The 20,427-nt window shown below is 35.4% G+C and overlaps 1 protein-coding gene and 1 pseudogene across 1 annotated transcript; both read right to left on the minus strand.

Annotated features, from left to right (window-relative positions):
• Positions 1-4,833: 4,833 nt before the first annotated feature.
• Positions 4,834-7,077, minus strand: LOC109800647 (putative 12-oxophytodienoate reductase 11). Its single transcript, XM_020361445.3, has 5 exons — positions 6,911-7,077; positions 6,629-6,772; positions 6,388-6,518; positions 5,675-5,845; positions 4,834-5,607 (listed from the first exon to the last, which is right to left on the minus strand). The coding sequence occupies exons 1-5, from the start codon at positions 7,015-7,017 to the stop codon at positions 5,042-5,044; spliced, it is 1,119 nt and encodes a 372-aa protein (XP_020217034.1). The 5' UTR covers positions 7,018-7,077; the 3' UTR covers positions 4,834-5,041.
• Positions 7,078-10,893: 3,816 nt separating this feature from the next.
• On the minus strand, positions 10,894-18,924 carry LOC109800024 (putative 12-oxophytodienoate reductase 11; annotated as a pseudogene).
• Positions 18,925-20,427: the final 1,503 nt, after the last annotated feature.

The following is a 20,427-nucleotide window of genomic DNA, read 5'->3' on the forward strand; positions in this document are numbered from 1 at the left end:
TTTGGAATTCCACATTCCCTTGTTATCGATAACGGTCTACAGTTCATTACGCAGAGTTTCGAGGACTTCCTCCGCAAACTCGGAATCAAGCACCTCCTAACCTCGGTAGAACATCAACAGACCAATGGCCAAGCCGAAGCTGCAAACAAGGTGATACTCTAAGAGCTCAAGAAGTGGCTAGGAACCACCAAAGGAAAATGGGCCGACGAACTTCCTAGCATCCTCTGGGCGTACCACTGTACCCCCCAATCGACAACGCAGGAAACGCCGTACAGGCTAACCTATGGAGCCGATGCCATGATCCAAGTGGAGGTCGGCGAGACGTCTCATCGATGTCATGTCTTCGACAGTGAGCAAAACTCTTAGGAGACAGCGGTCAACCTCGACCTCATTGACGAGCTCAGTGAAGAATCCCGGATTCGTGAGGAGGCCTGCAAGCTTCGAGCCTCCAGAAGATACAACACGCGAGTCCGACCTCGATCTTTCCGGGTCGGAGACTTGGTGTGGTGACTACTAGGCGAAGCACGAAGAGACCCATCAAAGGGGAAACTTGCACCCAACTGGGATGGCCCATTTCGAGTTATAGAAGACTTAGAAAATGGGGCATACCGACTAGAAGAACTCAGCGGCAAAGCCATCCCGCGAACTTAGAATGCCACGCATCTCAAGTTCTATTACAGTTAAATTTGTACGAATGAGTTGTGCACTCTTTTCCCGAATCAGTCTTTTGTCCCAAAAAACAGAAAAATGGGTTTTGGCTGAGAGGGTTTTTAACGAGGCACACCCATAACATTAATAAAATGACTCATTCCATTCATGACTTCTTGATTTTACCCTGTTTTATTATAAAATGCATTATCTTAAGTCGAGGTCGAGTTCAAACCTTGACACAAATATTTTTATCTTAAGACGAGGTCGAGTCTGAACCTTGATACGAACTCTCAACCTGAGGTCGAATTCGAACCTTAAGAACAAAATCTTAACCCGAGGTCAAGTTCGAACCTCGGTACACATTATTTCACTTTACACTGAGGTTGAGTTCGAACCTTAGTATGAATTGTTCTATCTTCATTGAGGTTGAGTTCGAACCTTAGTATGAATTGTTCTATCTTCACTGAGGTCGAGTTCGAACCTTAGTATGAATTGTTCTATCTTACTCGAGGTCGAGTTTGAACCTTAGTATGAATCGTTTCATCTTACCCGAGGTCGAGTTCGAACCTTAGTATGAATCGTTTCATCTTACGCTGAGGTTGAGTTCGAACCTTAGTATGGATTGTTTCATCTTACGCCGAGGTCAAGTTCGAACCTTAGTGCGAATTATCCTGTCCTATACTGAGGTCGAATTCGAACGCTGGTGCAAATCACTTTAAACTAAAACGAAGTTTAAACGTGTTTTCAAAATGCAAAAAATGGGCAAAAACTAAGCCTAAAACATGAGCACAAAATAAAAGGTCACAATAGAATCATTGAAAGCGCAAAATGAAAACCACAAATGAACAAAGCAAATTATATACATAGGTTCGGCAAATACAAAATGTTCAAAAAACGAAATGAGCAAGATAAGCTAAGTTATTACAAAATCAGCCTAGGTGGAGGCATTGTCGCTCGAGCTGTCCGGGAGGTTGTCTTCCTTCACCAGCCTCCCGAAGCGCACCTCTCTCTCCACATGCATAGCAAAGAGGTCGACTCTAGGTGCAAGCAACCTCGCCTGACGAGCTGCCTTGACGAAGCATTTCTTATGCTCGAACACTACAGCTCGCTCGGTCTCGGCAAGCTTCCTCTCCAGCTCCGCCTTAGCATCAGCCATCTGATCACGGTCCACCTTTAGAGCCGCGACATCCTCTTCCTTGCCACTAAGAAGCACCTCATCACAGAGACGCTTCTCAGCAGCTTGTCCCAACTCGACCTTCAGCATCGAGACCTCATCCTCAAGGGAGCGCACTCTACCCCGAGAGAAGGTGGAAAGCTCCTGAAGCTCGCCAACCTGAGCAGCATAGACCTCGTTAGCCTTCAAGGTGATCTCCAATGACTTCTGGACCCTCGTGAGATCTCTCCTCGTGGCTTGAAGCTCGGCCTCGTTCTGCCTCTTAGCCTCGCCCAGGGCGGCCCCTAACGCTCGATTCTCCTCCTCCAGAGGTTGGACTCGGCCCTTCATCTTCTCAAGGTCCCCTTGCTGCTTGGACCACTTGTGCTTCTAGTGGTCCACAATAGCCATAGCCCTATGCATAAAGACCTCAGCAGAGTCAAGGCCCTCCACTGGCCTGACCTTCTCGATCATAGCCGAGCGCAGCGAACCCTTGGGGTAGAAGGTCTCAGCGGTCACCCTCGAACTCCACAATGAGTCTATATCTGACAATGCGCTCACATGATCCAACCATGTCAAAAGGTGATCCTTGTCGAAGCATTGAGCAATGTATTTACCCTTGTTCAGGCAGTATAGAAGTAAAACCACAAGGAAAGGCACAAACCTCGGCGGCATGGGCAACCTCCTCAGCGACCACTTGGGAAACTCCCTTAGGTGGAGGACTCCCAGTGAGGTCGAATGCACCGGCGTCAGCAACCTTAGAAGTCACCTCCTCTGCATCTCGAGGGGCAAAGGTCCCCCCGACCTCCTTCTCCCCCCTCTTTCTTTTTCTGCGGGTCTCCAAGGGGGCAATCTCCTCTTCTTGAGGCTCGGGGACCTCGATCTCGGCAATGTTATAGCGAGACTTCAACTCGCGCCACTTGCTCTTTCCCATTATGCCTGCAAGAAAAAAAGCCAAATACATCAGTAAAAGAAAATTTTACAAACCCTGACAACTGAGGAGGACAAGGTACTCACTCTCTAGACCCCTCTCCTTGTACGCCGAGTTAGCAAGCGACAAGAGGAGCTTGCAATCCAAGGGACGAGGAAGCGCTTCTAGGTCTTTAATGGCAGTAGCGTCCGAGATCGTCAATTGAAGGTTGGTCGACCCGTTAAACCTGACCAGAGCCTGCTTCCAGTAGAGAGGGAACCTCGGCAACCCACCGAAGTGGAACACCTCATCTTCTAGTAGGTCGACCTCCTTGGGCAGAACCTGGAAGAACTCTTGTTTGAAATTCTTGTAAGACTGGGAGTAAAGAGAAAACAGCCCCCAGCCTTACTCCCATTGAAAGACACCCAACCATAGGGAGGTACGCCCAATTTCAGTTAAAAAAAATGAAGAAAAACAGGCAGAGACAACCCTATCCCTAGGGTCGAGCACAGGACTTGGAAAGCCCTCAAAAAACCCCAGCTATTGGGGTGCAACTGGCAAGGAGCCGAGTTGACAAAATTCAAAAAATCGCATTCAAATTGGGTAAATGGAAGGCATACGCCTAAATCCATAAAGAAACACTGGTACATGTAGAAAAGAGGAGGATTGGAAGTACCCCCCATATATACACGCTCGCCGGGCTGAAAAGGTTCAAGCCGGATGAGCTTAGAGATGGACGATTGACAGATCTTGTGCGATTTTCACATCGCATTAATCTCCAAGAACGACTTAAAGACGCTTTAGAACTCTCTGACGTCACCCCTGACCCACACGTAGCCAGAGATGACGGGAAGGGTTCCCTGGGTTGGTTCCCCCCCTTTTTCTTTTCAGCAGCAGCCGTCTCGAAGGCCACTGCCTTGTCGCGCGTCGTGCCCTTGCCCTTGGCCGGGGCAGAGGGGGCGGCGCCGCTATCACCAGCCATCAAAAGGTAAAAAGACTCAAGGAAGAAGGAAGGTGAAGAAGAAGAACGAGAATAGAAGATAGAGAGAACGAAGTACTTGGTACTCCTTTGGTAATAACAGTACAGTGGAAATACGGGGACCTGATTGCCGTTGGAGACCCGATTTCCAGTAACGGCAACGACGGAGAAGAACAGGAATAAGGAAAGAAGATGAAGAGTGGGCGGAGGCGATTGAAACGTCGAGAGCAAGATAAGAAAGAAAAGGAATGAAAAGAGTAAAGTGAAGTGGAGAGGGCGCGAGAGAAAGAGAAAAGGGGTTTCCCCAAAATTCAAATTGGACGTGACACATGGAGAGATTGGGGACAGCACTGACGACGCATTAATGGGACCCCATTATGATGGGCACATCCATCATTGCATAACCGTCACTTCCCATTAACACGCCGTCCACGCGTTATGGGAACGAGGTGACGGTTACGACACATGGCATCATGACAGACAGGTGTACGCGAAGGGTCACGGCCCCTTGTCGAGCTCGGTCTTAATTCCTCGACCCGCGGTCTTCGGAGCTCGGGGGCTAGTGTATTATCCGTACCGCTATGCCGAGCTCAAGCTCGACATCACAGCGCGGAGTGACCTCGGACACACGCTAGGCGACATCGGCCAAGACAAGGCCCACTATCTAAACAGATTACAACCGATCTCAGGCCCAAGGCCCAGAAAAATCTTAATTCACACTAAGGTACGTGCATTACTTATACGAGACCCATACATCCACAAACACTAACTTTAGCATCGAAATCTCTTTTGCAGGTATCACCCCACTCGGAACAGCAACCGTACCCAGCGAAGAAGGTTCACCGATCTTGCCCAGCAAATCGTTCCTACGACCGATCTTCAGTAAAAACAGTAACCAATAAAAAATAAAAAATAAAAATAGACACTTGGACATTTGTTGCACTACCTACACGATACCAATTGTAGAAGACAATGAGTCAATTCTTCATAGAATCACCCATATTCTTTTTTGTTTTCTTGGGAACAATTTCGATGTCAATATTCATCAGTCCCTAGTTAAAATGTTATTAATAAAGTCAAAACTCACATTAATCTAAACAGCAATATAATTATGTGGGATTAAATTGGCATGCTCACCACTTAACAAAGGCAACAAACACTAATATTAAAGATTGAAGATAAAAAAAATAAAAATAAAACTATAAGTATAACAAATGAAATTTCATAAACCCTAAGTTAATAAATGCAACCCGAGCAGAATGGTTTGAGTGGACAAGGCTAAGCAAAGGCATAATAAAAGATGGTACAAGTCCAAAGATGATGATTACTAAAGGGGTTGGGGCTATAGCTATATATGTTGAAGAAATGGGTAATCGGTATATCCAAGCACAGGATCAGGTATACAAAAGGTAGTAGGATCGGGGTCGTTTAACTGAGCATCGAGCTGAAATCTTGTGGGCAGATCTGGATTCGCCAAGAAAAGGCGTCCATATGCGACCAAATCGGCAGCACCACTTGATATAGCTTCGTTTCCCTCACTCCTGTTGTAACCACCAGCCACAATAAATGTCCCCTTGAAGACCTTTCTAATTGGCAATAGAGACCATTTGGTGTTGACTTGTGTTACCATCCTGGGTTCAATCATGTGGCAGTATAGAATTCCCAGTTCATTCAGTGATTGAGCCATATGAATAGCCAGTGCTTGAGGGTCACACTGATCAGACTCATCAGGGAAAGGGCAGAGCCTAATCCCAACCTTGTCTGCTCCAATCTCATCAGCAACTGCCTTCACCACTTGCAGTGGGAACCGACAACGATTTTCTATGTTACCTCCATACTTGTCGTTCACTTTTCCCTTTAGGAATTGATCCAGTAAGTACCCGTTCGCTCCGTGTATCTCCACCCCATCAAAACCTGCATGTATCAAACTCCATTATGCTCTTAATTTTCCACTAGTACACTATAACATCAAATAGTATACCTGCTTCTATGGCATTTTTGGCCGCCATTTTGAAGTCATTGACAAATTTTGAAATTTCATCCGTTGTCACACTCCCAGAAAGAGTCGTTGTTGCTTTATTGTTGGTGATATCCTTATCAACTGGATTGTTTGTGCCGGATATTGCAGCTTGGCCATGATCTGGTTCGTATTCTGCACTTTATAGATAAATCAATGATCATCATTTGACATCTTAAATTGTTAAGGAAAAGATTAAGTTATAGATTACATCATGTTAAGGTAGATTCAGAATCAGTTAAAAGCTTTAAATTAATGTATTCAATTTAAAATATTTGATAGAATTAAGTGTATATATAATTACGTGCTAAATGTAAAATTATATAAAAAAAGAATTTATAATATGAAGAAAAAAACAATTTTTTTATTATTATTATATTCCGATGAAATTCATATAAACTTCATTAATTTAAAAATTAGAATTTATCAAGTGAAGAATGGTATCAACATATTTAATGAAAAGTAGATACACAGTTTTCACCTATTATGTACACGAAAAATTATGTTTATAGCATTTCTTGATAATATATAACAACTATATCGAATTCTTGAAAGGATATTTATAACATAAATATATTGGACCGAACTGACCCACTAAAAAAAAATGTATAATAATAAAATTGTTAATTAGTTGTACAGTAATGGAGTAGGTGAGTTGGAAAACGAAAGCAATGTACCATCGTTGAAGACTATTGCCGCGTGCCAAAGTTGACAAAAGAAAACACCCCCCTTTTCATGAACAGCGTTCACAATTGGTTTCCAAGCTTCCACATGCTCAGTTTTCCAAATGCCAGGTGTATTAGGGTACCTTTGGTCATCCAAGAAAAGAAAATAAAACATTAATTAGTAGGAGCTAGATAATCTTAATTATTGTGTGCCTAAACATGGATCTCCATTTTAATAAATAAATAAGATTACCCATGAACTGCCGTATCAGACACCCCAGAGGCTTCCCCGATCAAGAAGCCACCTTTAGTTGTTCTTTGAGAATAATATAGAGCTGCATGCGGTTGAGGGACGTAGTTGTAAGACCTCGATCGTGTTAACGGTGCCAACACTATCCTGCATGCATGTCGTATCAATTATCAATTATCAAATAACATTAACATAAACATGCACATCAAAATTAGTCATGAGCTGAACTAATTTAAGATGAGAATAACAAAATTAAAGCATGCTCTCAAGGCTATATATATATACCTGTGAGATAGATTAAAATTTCTCATATTGTATGGGGTGAGCAGGGGTATGGCCTCCCTTTCATCCACTTCTTTGTGGTGGATCGTGATCGTGTTCGAGTTCGCCATTCGTCTCCTTCTCACTACTCAATCAGTGTCTTGTCACATTATATAGAAGAATACAAATTATACTATGAGATATTTTTTGACTCTTTCTCGTTTAATATTTTTTTTTCCTTGCATTATACCCAGAGTTAACAGATAAGTCGGTCAATATTAGTTTGACTTGTTCAACTGCTATTTATTTATCACTCTGTAGCATTTAGGTGCGTGGGAGTTGGGACATCTGGTGATGTCTCCCACTTATGTTCTGTGGCGGAGTTTGACCGAAAACTTTGGAGGGACCAAAATGTTGATAATATTATCTTTATATGTGATTTAATTATTTAATTATATTCTTTAAATAATAATTATTTTCTTAAGTAAATATTTTCAGATAATAGAATATTTTTCTTATTTTTATTGAAATACTCATCAGATATTTTTGTACGACTTTTATGCATTTATTTAGTAGGAGAGAATTTATTTGTAAATTATTTTAGTAAAAACTTTGCAAGATACATCAATTTATTTCATACAAAACAAAATTTGTATAACATCTGTAGAGAATATTAAAAACTTCATGGGTTTCTTTTCGATAAATTAAGGCATATATTTTTGCAAACACATAGCAAATTTTGAAAAAAAAATTGTAAGAAAAATTACAAAATTCATAAAAAAGAAGTTAATTTTCATGAAAAACCCACAAGAAAAATACACAAGGAAAATTAAAATTTTAAATTATATTGTATAAATTTCCTATACAAGAATGGGAACATAAAAGTGGTAAAAAAAATGAATTTAAAGAAATATTATAAATGTCAATTACTTACTAATGAAATAATTCATATATGAAAAGTATTATTAATATTTAAAATTTTTCATAAGTAATCATACTATAAAAGGAAAAAAAAATCCTGTAAGTGTAATATTAAAATAAATTTTCTATAAAAAATTTAAAATAATAATGAAAAAAAATGATTGAAAGTTTTAATGATCTAACCATTAAAATAAAAGTTTTTAATATATAAGTTAAGTTTACAAAGTTTAAAAAATTTTGAAAACTATTTATACTTTGTTTCATTAATCAAATCAACGTATAAAGTGTTTTTATGATTATCCATCAATTTGAATTAATAAAATGAAGTATTAAATCATTTTCAAACTTTTTCCAATTTTACAAACTTGACTTATGCATTAAAATCTTTTAATTTAATAGTTAGATCGTTAAAATTTGATGTAAAATAAAAGTTATATATAATAAAAAAAGTTTAGAGTGTTGTGATGGGTCTTGGAGTTCAAGTATGAAATAAAGTCTCAAATTGGTTTGAGTTAGACAGGTTGAGTAGTATATAAGTGAGAAAGACTCATCTATCTAATACTTTAAGGTTTTAGGTTATGTTGCGGTCTCAAGCTCATTTATGTATTACTCACTACCCATTGATAAAGTGTTCCCTCGATGTTGAACTCCCCCGATCCAACTATGATATCAGAGTTGATGATTCAACTAAGTGACTCGTGATCGGTTTAGATGTTTATTAGCCAATAGAATTGACAAAATAATGGAATTGGCTTGAGATTCAAGAGTGAGATCGTCCATTATACTAAAAGTCTCCCTAGAGGTGTGGAGAATGTGTGTCATTGATGTGTGTGATGGTAGAAAAGAAGACTTCCACTTGAGGATGAGTATTGGACTTCAAGTGTGAAGTAAAGTCCCACATCGATTAGAGTTGGATAAGTTGAGTAGTATATAAGCAAGAAAGATTTACCTACATAATGTCGTCTTAAGGTTTTAAGTAATATTATAGTGTCAAGCTCACTTTTGTGGTTTACTTATTACTCATTGAATGAAGTGCATAAAACTCTCTAACAGTTGGGGTGGGGGTTATAAAGATTCATCGCTCCTTATGTTATATTTGGTGGAGAGATAAGAAATAAAGGGAAGTGGGAAATATTCTCATGATACTAATATTTTTTTTGGATTTTCTTAATTATTTGATAATATATTTTGGAAATGATATTAATTTTTTAATATTCTTGTACAATATTAAAATTAATACCCAAAGAGATCTAAATACATCTTTTGATCTAACAATTTTGGACTAATCATCATAACATAAATTTTACCTTTTATGGTATATCCAATTTCCACACATTTGCCAACCATTCCTTCCCCTCCTCTCCAAGCCATAGATCATGTAAAGAACTATATGTTGATCTCACTAAGAATTTCTAGATCTGTCTTTATCTAAATCCATCTATCCCTTTCTCTTCTTAGTGGTTTGCAACCCTCTAACATACTTTCCAACTCAACCACTTGTTTTTCCCATTTAAACCAATTTCTCCTCCATTTCAAACCCCATTTCCAATTTACACTCACCCATTCCCCATGATAGAAATCAGGTTTCCATGTTGTAGTGAATTAGAAAAAATCCTCGGGAATTTAGAAGTCAAGTTTTCATCACCCAACCAACAGTCTTCCCAAATTTCCCTTTTCCCTCCTCACCACCCCACAAAAAGTTTCTTTATATATTCTCTTATTTTTACTTGCAATAGAATAAGACATTTTAAAGAAAGACAAGTAAAAGAATGGGAATAAGGAAAGTATAGAGCTAATGAGACATATTCTTCCAACAAAAACAACACCTTATGTTTTCACATGGACAACTTCATTTTGAATTTTTTCACGATTGGATTTTACATTTTTCCCGTACTAGGATTTGTCACCACCAATAGTCTCAAATAGGTAAATGAAAGTGACATTAATCTATAATTTAGGATCTCCACTTGCCTTTCAAGGGTTTCACTGTCCACTCTAATAACTCCAAATGAACTCTTAAAAAATTGACTTTAAAATCTAATCGATTGACACCTACTAAAATTATATAAATGTATCTCTCTTTACAATTATTATTATGAATGAAATAAATATATCAGTCTTTATTTTATCTTCTAATATTTCTTCTTAGAATATTTCCAATAGTGTAATATTTTGCTTATTAACGATATGTCCCAATGGTTTGATTAAAAAAAACTCACAATAACGATGATTGTAACGACCCGCCATGTCCCTACACTTAGTGAAATCGCACTACTACTAGTGAACTAAGAAAATATAGAACTGAATGACTCATACATATAGGTATGTAAATATAAATATAATAACTATGTGTCTATGTAAAAAATATAGCACCATATATGTACAGTCATCCCAAAATCATAACCTCCTAGTGTCGGTCAAGCACACACAACAGTTACCCAAGAAAGTAACTCTGACACTATGACAAAACTCCTCCTCTCGTAGTGATCACCTCAACTCCAAGCTAGCCCTGACCTGCTTTCATACAAGGTATGATCATCGTAGTCCAACCACATGGAAACACAAGGGTAAGCTAGAGTTCAAAGAGCAATCATACAAGTGTAGAATAAAATCTATACTACTATGCATCCAAATCAAGTCCTAAAGGAACTTCCATCTCAATCAATAATCAATTCATCAAATATGAAGTCAAACACCATACACTTCATCATCATAGCAGTCATGCAATACATGCAACTCATGAAAGATATCAATGCATATCAATCATCTAATGCGTCGTCACGCATACACCTAGGATATCTCCCTAACAGCAGAGCAGTATAAGTGACATCCCAATCCTACCGAAACTACCTCAACCATTTTCACGCCCAATGCGCCTGCTCAGTCATAACTAAATAGGATATAAATCCTCACTCGGGTTTACTCGGATGATGTCACTTACACAATTGGAAGTCCGGTTCCACCATCAAGTATAGCACAGCTGGGTACAGGCTTACCACAACCTTGGCATGCATTACCAAGTCACTTGTGGAGTTGGCCCACCTACTATCCATAAGGAATCACGCACCTTCCCTAGTACTTGGTTAAAGGAATAACCCTCGACCTCATAATCCGCTTCAACACTAGCTAAGGACTTAGAGGAGACTCACCCAAACCAGTGGCCTACCTGAGCACCACTCTCACCCAAAACCAGTGGCCTACCTGAGCATCACTCTCATAATCAATGGCCTATCCAAGCACCACTCTCAAGAGACTCTATGTGAGCTCTTCCAGTTCGAAAGCATTTTCCCTCTCCTCAAGTCCTAGGCTAGACACATGCCATAAGGCATCACATGCAATAATACATCATACATCATACATGGTCTATCCACCATCATAATCAATATCATCCTCATATGAACATATACATATGTGATATCATATTCAAACATTCATACATATCATTACCAAGCATATATATGAATCATTCACCACCATACATCATATATCATACATATATGAACCAACTATACATTATAGTATCAAACAACTTTTTAACCAACCTGATAACAACTTAACACATCAAAACAACAAGTATCTCCCTTCGACAACTATCAAAGAAAACAACATCCAAAGAGTTATACTCATCCAAATAAGTCCAAACATATCTCAAAAGAAAGATAAGGGGATTTCCTACAACTCTTATTAAGACCTTGAATCCTAATTCCATCATCTACTTTGTCAAAACTTACAAAAACCGCAACATCTATAACTAATGCTGACAATTTGGCCCCTATTCAATAAAACAGCCATATCTAGAGTTCTATACCTCCTTTTTAGGTGATTCCAATTCCATGGGAAAGATACGATCCAAGTCTACAACTTTCATGAATACCATAAAGTCAAATTCTGAAAGCACACTCACGCCCGGTGCAGCCAGCTCGCTCCCAGCTTGAATTCATCCAGAAATTGCTTCTGATGAATACAAGCTTGGCACCAATAATATGCGCCCGGTGCAAATTCATACAGCAGCCCCAAAACTTCAAAAATTTCGTCCAAAACCTGAAAAATAGTAAATCCAACCACATGCAAACCAAGAAACACAATGCATAGACTCCATACAACTCAAAAACAACCTCAGATTCAACATGCACCCACCTGATGCATCAAAATCACCAAAAATCCCATTTTTCCCAAACCCTGAAAAATGAGAATTTCCTCCATTCCAGCCATGGATTCTCCAATTTCATACATCAATTGAGTTCCTAAACTCACATGCAGCCAAACAACATACATTCTAGCTTCCCTCACCTGAAAATTGGCTCAGAATAGCCAAGAACTGAGAAGAAGAAGAAGTATCCTCCAAAGCTCAACTTCTGGACTTCAATCCTCCAAAAACAAGCTTTCTAATCTGAAATTCAAGAGAAGATAGAAAACATTAGTGATCTAGAGGAAAAGAAGAATCATATAGAGAAATTTGGGAGAGAAAGGAGCTCACAGATCCAGAGTCCTTCTCTCTAAAACTTCTCTCTAAGTTTCTTTGAGAATGAACTTATGAAGTTCTATTCTCAGAGAAACTCTTATATACTCTTCTCTCTAGAGTCAACTAAACTCTGAAATCTACTCACTACGTTACAATGATAATATCAATCAACTCACTTATAAGAAGCAAAACAAAACTTTGGAAATTGTAAAAAAAAAAAACTTTTTTTAAAAATGTAAACCCATAATAAAATATATGACACTTAATTAATTGTACATGATTAGCAATGATAAAGATAGTGCAACTCGATGCGGGATGGGGCTATATATGTTGATGAAATGGGTAGTTCGTATATCCGAGCATAGGATGATGTGTATAAAAGGTACTTGCATCAGGGTCGTTTAACTGAGCATCAATTGAAATCATTTGAGGGGGTATGGGTTAGCCAAAAAAAGGCATCCATATGTAACCAAATTTGCAGTAGTGTTAGATATAGCTTCATTTCCAACACTCCTGTTGTAGCCACCAGCTACAATAAATGTCCCCTTGTTGAACCCCTTCCTAATGGGTAATAGGAACCATTTGGTGTCAAACTTGTGAAATTATGTGTTATCATCCTAGGCTCAATCATGTGATAGTACAAAATGCCCAATTCATTGAATGATTGAGCCACATAAATACTCAATGCTTGAGGATCAGAGTCTTCATAATCATTATAATCAGCGAATAGGGAAAGCCAAACCCCAACCTTGTTTGCTCCAATCTCATCAGCAACTGCCTTCACCACTTGTAGTAGGAAGCGGCAACGATTTTCTAAGTTACCTCCATACTTGTCATCTCTGTCATTTACTTTGTCCTTTAGAAATTAATTCAGCAAGTATGATGTGAATTCATGCACAAACTTAATGATCTCACGCTGCAAATTCTAGAATTGCACGATTCCACGACAAGATGAAAGATGACATTCTAAAACACAATTTAGACATATAAACCACTGAAAAAGGATTAATAAAACCGAAGATATGAAAACATGAAAGTTTGGATAGATTTTGGAAATTAGCAATGTGGAAAAATAACAAGAAAACATAAAATGAGTAAGGAAGAAGATGATAGGTGCCACAAACAATTAATGTTTGATAAGCCTTAAGGTTCACCACAAGAATTTTAGTGAATTCTTGATAAGATCAAATGGTTCAAGGAAGAACCGTAGCAGAGACAATTCTCACGTACTAAAATGTAAATAAAAGAAAAATAAATTATCAACATTACAAGCTAAATAAAATGTCTTTGCGGTTAATTGAAATCTAAAGAAGCTTGAGGTCTTGGTTTCAAAACCAACCATAAGCACTTCATTATAACTATTATTATTTTCCTTTGGTGTAGCTTCAAAGATTGTTGCCACCACTTGCTGTAGGAACTCCTCTACCTTCTTAGTCCTAGCTCTAATCATAGACCATCCAAGTAATTGTCTTGACCCTTGATCAACTTCAATGTCCCCAATCATTCCCTCCTTCCTGGGCAGCATTTGTCTTCAAATTTGTGAATTCATCTCCTACATTCTCTTTTCTCTCATTTTTATTTGATCCTCACAAACCTCTCTAAGAGACAAAGGTTTAAGAATAATTTTATGATCATTATTCTTGAAAGAAATTTTTTTGGTGAATCCATCATATATTGTTTTGGTGTCATACTATCATGGTCTTCCTAAAAGGATATGGCTTGCTTCCATTGGAACCACATCACATACCACCCTATCATTGTACCTTCCAATTGAGAAACTTGATGTGAGAAAATCACAAGTGTATGATTGTCGTCAAGTAATAAAATATCGAATCCACAGGGACTACATGTTTGACCTAATAATTATAATTATTTTAAAAATAGAGAAAATAATTTGAAAAGAAATTTATTTGATTGAAGAACTAAGTAAATTGTAAAGAAAGCGTTGATAAAAGGTGAAACTTTGAATATAGAGAAGAATCCTGGAATTAGGGTTCGCACAATGAGTTCCTATGATTAATTTAAAATTTAGAAATTTAATATGTTTCTTTTGAAGGTAAATTAACCTAATTTATCCTACACACCTTCTCAGGCTAGGCTACGCAGACGTATCTAATTGAAGTTAATTCTTACTTTCATAGTAACAACGTTCAATTAAGCCCATTAAGAATTATGTTAATTTTAGGATAGTAATCACAAGGCTCAAACAACATAATTTTATCACCAAACAAACAATAAGTAGCAAAAAAACAATTCCACTACCAACAAACAAGTAAGACAAACACTAATTTTGTGGAACAACAATGAGTAGAGAAGACACTTGACACTAAGGAATTTTATCAAACAAGTGGGATGCACGGAATTTAGTATATAGTTGCGGTACCTTTTTAAAAAAAAATCTTTTATCATAAATTTTTTTTTAAAATTCTTTTGCTGTAGATTTTTTTTAATCTTTTTTTACTCACAAATGCTTATAATAATGAAAATATGTAATTTTGGAATGAAGCATTGAAGTTGCAGTAACTAAGAATGAAACTAGACAAGAATTCCCAATAAAACGAGCATATATTTAACACTTAACAGCAACTTAGCCCAAAGCAACATAGCCAAAATCACATGGATTGAAAGGATTAAAGTTATTGAACATGGGATGAACACCAAGAACAAAAATGCAGTACAGAATAGGAATTGAAGAAAAAAAATGAAACACTAGAAAATTGAAAGAACTAATTATAACCAACCAGGCTTGATACCAAATGATGGGGAGTCGTGCACAAACTTAATGATACCATTCGATTTAATCGTATCTCACGTTGCAAATTCAAGAATTGCACAATTCCATGATAAGATGAAAGATGATATTCTAAAACGCAATTTAGACATATAAATCACTAAAAAGGATTAGTAAAATCGGAGATGTGAAAACAAGAAAGTTTGAACAGATTCTGAAAATTAGCAATGCAAAAAAATAACAAGGAAATAGAAAATGAGTGAGAAAGAAGATAATAGGCGCCACAAACAATTAATGTTTGATAAGCCTTTAGGATCGTCACAAGAATTTTAATGAATTCTTGATAAGATCAAATGATTCAAGAAAGAACTCTAGCAGAGACGATTCTCACACTTCTGAAAAATAAACATCCAAATCTATTTTTTCATTCATACTCAAATGACTTGTACAAAGTAGTTCTCACATAGTAAAAAGTAAATAAAAGATAAATAAATTATCAGTATTACAAGCTAAATAAAATATCTTTGCGATTAATTGAGACCTAAAGAAGTTTGAGGTCTTGATTTCAAAATCAGCCATAAGCACTTTATTATAACTATTTTTTTAAAATGTCTAAGTCATTATTGACATTCAATGATTAGTACATTTTGAATTATTTTGATCTCTAAGTCCTTTTTCTTAGGTGTAGTTTCAAAGATTGTTATCACCACTTATTAATTAAAGGGACTCTTCTACCTTCTTAGTCCTAGCTCTAGTCATAGGCCCTCCAAGTAATTGCGTTGATCCATGTTCGGAATGCCCGTTCCCTCTGTGTATCTCTACTCCGTCAAAACCTGCATGTATCACACTTCACTCTTATTTTCTCATTGTGCTCTTAATTTTCCACTAACATCAAATTAATATTATATACACTATACCTGCTTCCATGGCATTTTTGGCTGCCATTTTGAAGTCATTGACAAGCTTTGGAATTTAATCGGCTCTCACATGGTGAGGAGGTGGATATTTATCAGTTGTTGTTGCTTTATGGCTGTTGATATCCTTAACTGGTTGTTTGTTTGTGCTAGAAATTGCGGCTTGGCCATCTGGTTGGTACTCTTCACTTGTACAGACAAATAAATAAATGATCATCATTCGACACCCTTATTTTTACAAGATATATATGTGTTTGGAAAATTAATTTTTAGTTAAAAGTTATAAATTAACTTATTCAATTTAAAATATTTGATACAATATTTAAGTGTATATATAATTAACTTATCAGACAATTATTGTTTAAAAGAAAAATATATGTATTACTTTTTCATAATATTTTTTAAAAAATGGGTTTTATTTGAATTAGTACTCGATTAATTTAATCAAATTAGACATAATGGAGTATTTGCAAACTACAAAAATTGTGCTTCTTCACTATGAATACACTGAAACACTTTAATTTGGTTTAGGAGAATAATAGAAACATAAGAAATACAAGAGAAAGAATTTAAATAGAAAGTATTGAGAACATGGTAATTTTTTTAGGCAAAAATATATTTTTTGTCCCTTATGTTATTTATTAAATTTAATTTAGTCTTATTTTAATTAATTGAATTAATTTAGTCCTACATCTTTAAAATATATCTTAATATTTAATTTTTTATTCTTTCCATTTAGAAACTTAAGAGATATGACAGGTGTCATATCACGTGTCATGTCATCATGTCACGTGACATGATAGCATGATACATATCACATCTGTTAAGTATTTAAATGGAAGGGGTAAAAAATAAAATATTGAGATACATTTTAAATATGTTAAATTAAATTAATTTAATTAATTAAAGTAAGACTAAATTAACATTAATAAATAATATAAGGGGCGAAAAATGTATTTTTGTCATTTTTTAAATCATTCGGTAAAAGGAAAATATGAAAGAAAATGGTGAAAAGAAAAACAGAAATATTCTACTTGTTTGGTTAAAAAGAAAATAACAACAAAAGGAAAAGTTTCTTCAATAGATAACAATACCTTTAAAATAGATATTGCTTGTAATAATATGGTATTAATATTATTCTTATGCTTCATTTAGTTATTTTTAATACATTTTCTTATTTATTAGTCACTTCGGTTCTATTAATCTACTTATCGATCGATCTCGATATTAAGAATAATTTATGCACGAAACTCAACCGATTGAATAAGAGTTCTTTGATATATGTTTTCATTCAAGAATTTGATATAGGTGAAAACCATCTCTGGTATTAAATAGTGATTTTTGGACACCTTATTTTTCAAATACTTAATCAATATATTTTATATTTTTTTCAATTTATTTTTATCACGTCATATTACCTATAACACTTGTATTTTTCTTCTTTTTTTTTCTTTTATTTCCATTTGACTATTTCCTAAGATATGAGTTAATAAGAATTTTTTAAAAAATAAATTATTAGAAAAAAATCTTTATTTTTGGTAAAAATGTTCTAAAATAATTAAACTCTTCTAATCTCTTATCAAAGTGGGTAGTTATCATTCTTCACTAAATGAACTATAATCCTAAATTACTAGAGCTTACACGTATATATTTCATCTAATAAAAAAGTATCGGAAAGAATAGTTGGAGACTCTTCTCGCATGCCAAAGTTGACAAAAGAAAATACCCTCCTTTTCATGAATTGCACTCGCAATTGGTTTCCAAGCTTCCACATGCCCTTTTTTTCCAAATGACAGGTGTATTAGGCTACCTTGCATGCTATATCGTATCAATTATCAAATAACATAAACATGTACAACTAATGTATATTTGTAGAACTAATTTAAGATAATTTCGATGAGAAAAATCACAAAATTAAAAGAAGCAGACCATGCATGTTCAAGGCTATATATACCTATGGGATAGATTAAAACATCCCATCTTGTATGGGGTGAGTAAGGGTAACACCTATGTTTCATCCATCTTTTTGCTTTCTTCTTTGCCGTTCGTGTTCGCCATCCTTCTCTTCTCACTAGCTACTCCATTCACTCACATAAAGTGTCTTTTCGTATTATATAAAAGAAGAGAAATTATTGAGATATCTTTTGTGACAAACTTCTTTTCTCAATTGATATTTTTTCTATTGTATATTTTTTTCTATAAAATATATAGTTTCTAAAAGCTAAAAAAAAATAGATATATCCGTTTTCTTGGAATAATACACTTTTATTGATAAAAATTCAAGTTTTATATTGATTAGAGATATGACAAATTTATTATATATAAATAAAAAGCAATTCTTACCTACAATTCAATTTTATAAGATTCTGTTAGATTGAAATTTATTCTGTTAAGATGATATTAGAGGTTTATTTACCATGTATCCACGTAGATATAGATGCTTTTATAATCTCTAATTGTTTATGAAAATTAATGTTTATTGTAGAGTGGTATTTAAATTAAATAAATTTTGATATTTTATATAAATTTGATGGTGACTAACTATAAATATCTTTAACTAGAAATCATATGTCATAAGTGATAGCAATATTTATATTAAAATTGATTATTATTTGATAAAGTAAACGTAATAAAATTATTAAAATATTAAAAAAATATTACTTTTGTAACATTAAAAAAATATTATTTAATTATGTAAAAATGTTATTAAAAGTATTTAATAACATATATATATATAATATGTTACAAAATTAATAAATAATATTTATTCACAATTAACTCACTAAAGCTCATCTTATTTTAGGGCATTAATATCTTAATCCTTTTGTGCAACACTATCTTGTATGTAAGAGTATGTTTCAAATTCATTGGAACCTAAAGTAACATAAATATTTAGAAGCAAGTATATGTAGTATCAAGGGGGTGGTATTGGAGGCCTTGATCACTTGACTTTTGTTTTAATTTTAGAAATTTAATCTAATGGTAAAATATAATATTTAAGTAACATATTTTTATTAAATATTTCTTCTTTCTGTTGTATTGTGTATGTGACTCTAATGTGATTCTAGTCTATATACCATTATATTAACAAAGACAAGGTTAAACAAATAACATGTATCATGTGCTTGTCAGAATATTTACACTTTTAAGATGATGACTATTGTCCTTTTACAACTTTTTTTCTAATTTATAATAATTTAAACTAACATTGCTTAATTTAAAAAAAAAACAATTATGGAATTAATTAAATTTGCAATAAAAAAAATTAAAGATTAAAATTACGATTTTCAAAAGTTATAGAAACTAAAAATAATTTAAAACATATTTTTAAAATATAATCAATAGGGTTTTTATGTAACAAAAACTATAGTTAAATAAATACCAATTTTATTATAAATTCATCATTTTTTCATGTAAAACTAATTATTAATATTTATAATTTATATATTTAAAAACTATTTAATATTTCCTCTTATTTGTGTAACATAGTAGGTTGGTTCAAGGTTAGTGAATGCTAGAGGTAGGCATGGCAACGGGACAGGGTGGGGGCGGGTTTTACATTCCCCGCCCCCGCCCCCGCAAATTTAAACCGCCCCTGCCCCCGCCTCCGATACTTGCCGGGGATAAAATCTGGGTCCCCATCCCTGCCGCCGCTCTTATTTTTTTTCTTCTTTTTTTTTCTTTTTTTCTTTTAAATAAATATGAACAATTTTAAAAAATAAAATAAAAGTAAAATAATATAAATTTTTACATATAAATATTTCTAATTTTGGTTTATATATATATATAAATAATTTTTTAATTATATTATTAAGCATGGCGGGGGCGGGGGCAGGTATGGGGGCGGGGGCGGGTGGGTATTAACATCACCGTCCCCGCCCCCGCCCTCGATTTTATCAATCGGGGAAAATCCGAACCCGAACCCAATAAACACGGGTTTTCCCCGTCCAAATCGGGGCGGGTTCGGGCGGGTACCCACGGGGGCGGGTTAGATTGCCATGCCTAGCTAGAGGGAAGAGTATTTAAGGTTTTCTTTGATAACAGAGTCTCATAAGCTCATTCTCAAAGAAACTTAGAGAGAGGTTTTAGAGAGAAGGACTCTGGTCCGTGAGCTCCTTTCTCTCCAAATTTCTCTGTTTGATTCTTCTTCTTCTCTAGATCACTAATTTCTTCTATCTTTTATTGAAATTTAGGCTAGGAAGCTTGTTGTGGAGGATTGAAGTTCGTGGGTTGAGCTCGGGAGAAAAATCTTCTTCTTCTTCTTATTCTTGGCCATTTTGAGCCAATCTTCAGGTGAGGGAAGCTAGAATGCAGATTGATTTGTTGCATGTCATGAGTTTAGGAACTCAATTGGTGCATGAATGTGGAGAATCAAGGGTTGAATTGAAAGATTTCTCATTTTTTAGGGTTTTCGGAAAATTGAGGTTTTTGGTGATTTTGATGCAATGAGTGGTTGCATGTTGAATCTGAGGTTGTTTTTGAGTTGTATAAAATTTATGTATTTCATTTCATG

This window comes from Cajanus cajan, chromosome 9 (genome assembly GCF_000230855.2).
Source record: "Cajanus cajan strain Asha chromosome 9, NIPB_CcT2T_4, whole genome shotgun sequence".
NCBI lineage: Eukaryota > Viridiplantae > Streptophyta > Magnoliopsida > Fabales > Fabaceae > Cajanus > Cajanus cajan.

What these genes read in the sequence shown, in the direction of transcription:
- LOC109800647 (XM_020361445.3), bottom strand. Translation starts at nt 7,017, where the DNA reads ATGGCGAACTCGAACACGATCACGATCCACCACAAAGAAGTGGATGAA. An exon ending in TCTGATACGGCAGTTCATGG is followed by an intron (nt 6,519 to 6,628) that starts GTAATCTTATTT and finishes GGATGACCAAAG; the next exon opens with GTACCCTAATACACCTGGCA. An exon ending in GGCAATAGTCTTCAACGATG is followed by an intron (nt 5,846 to 6,387) that starts GTACATTGCTTT and finishes TATAAAGTGCAG; the next exon opens with AATACGAACCAGATCATGGC.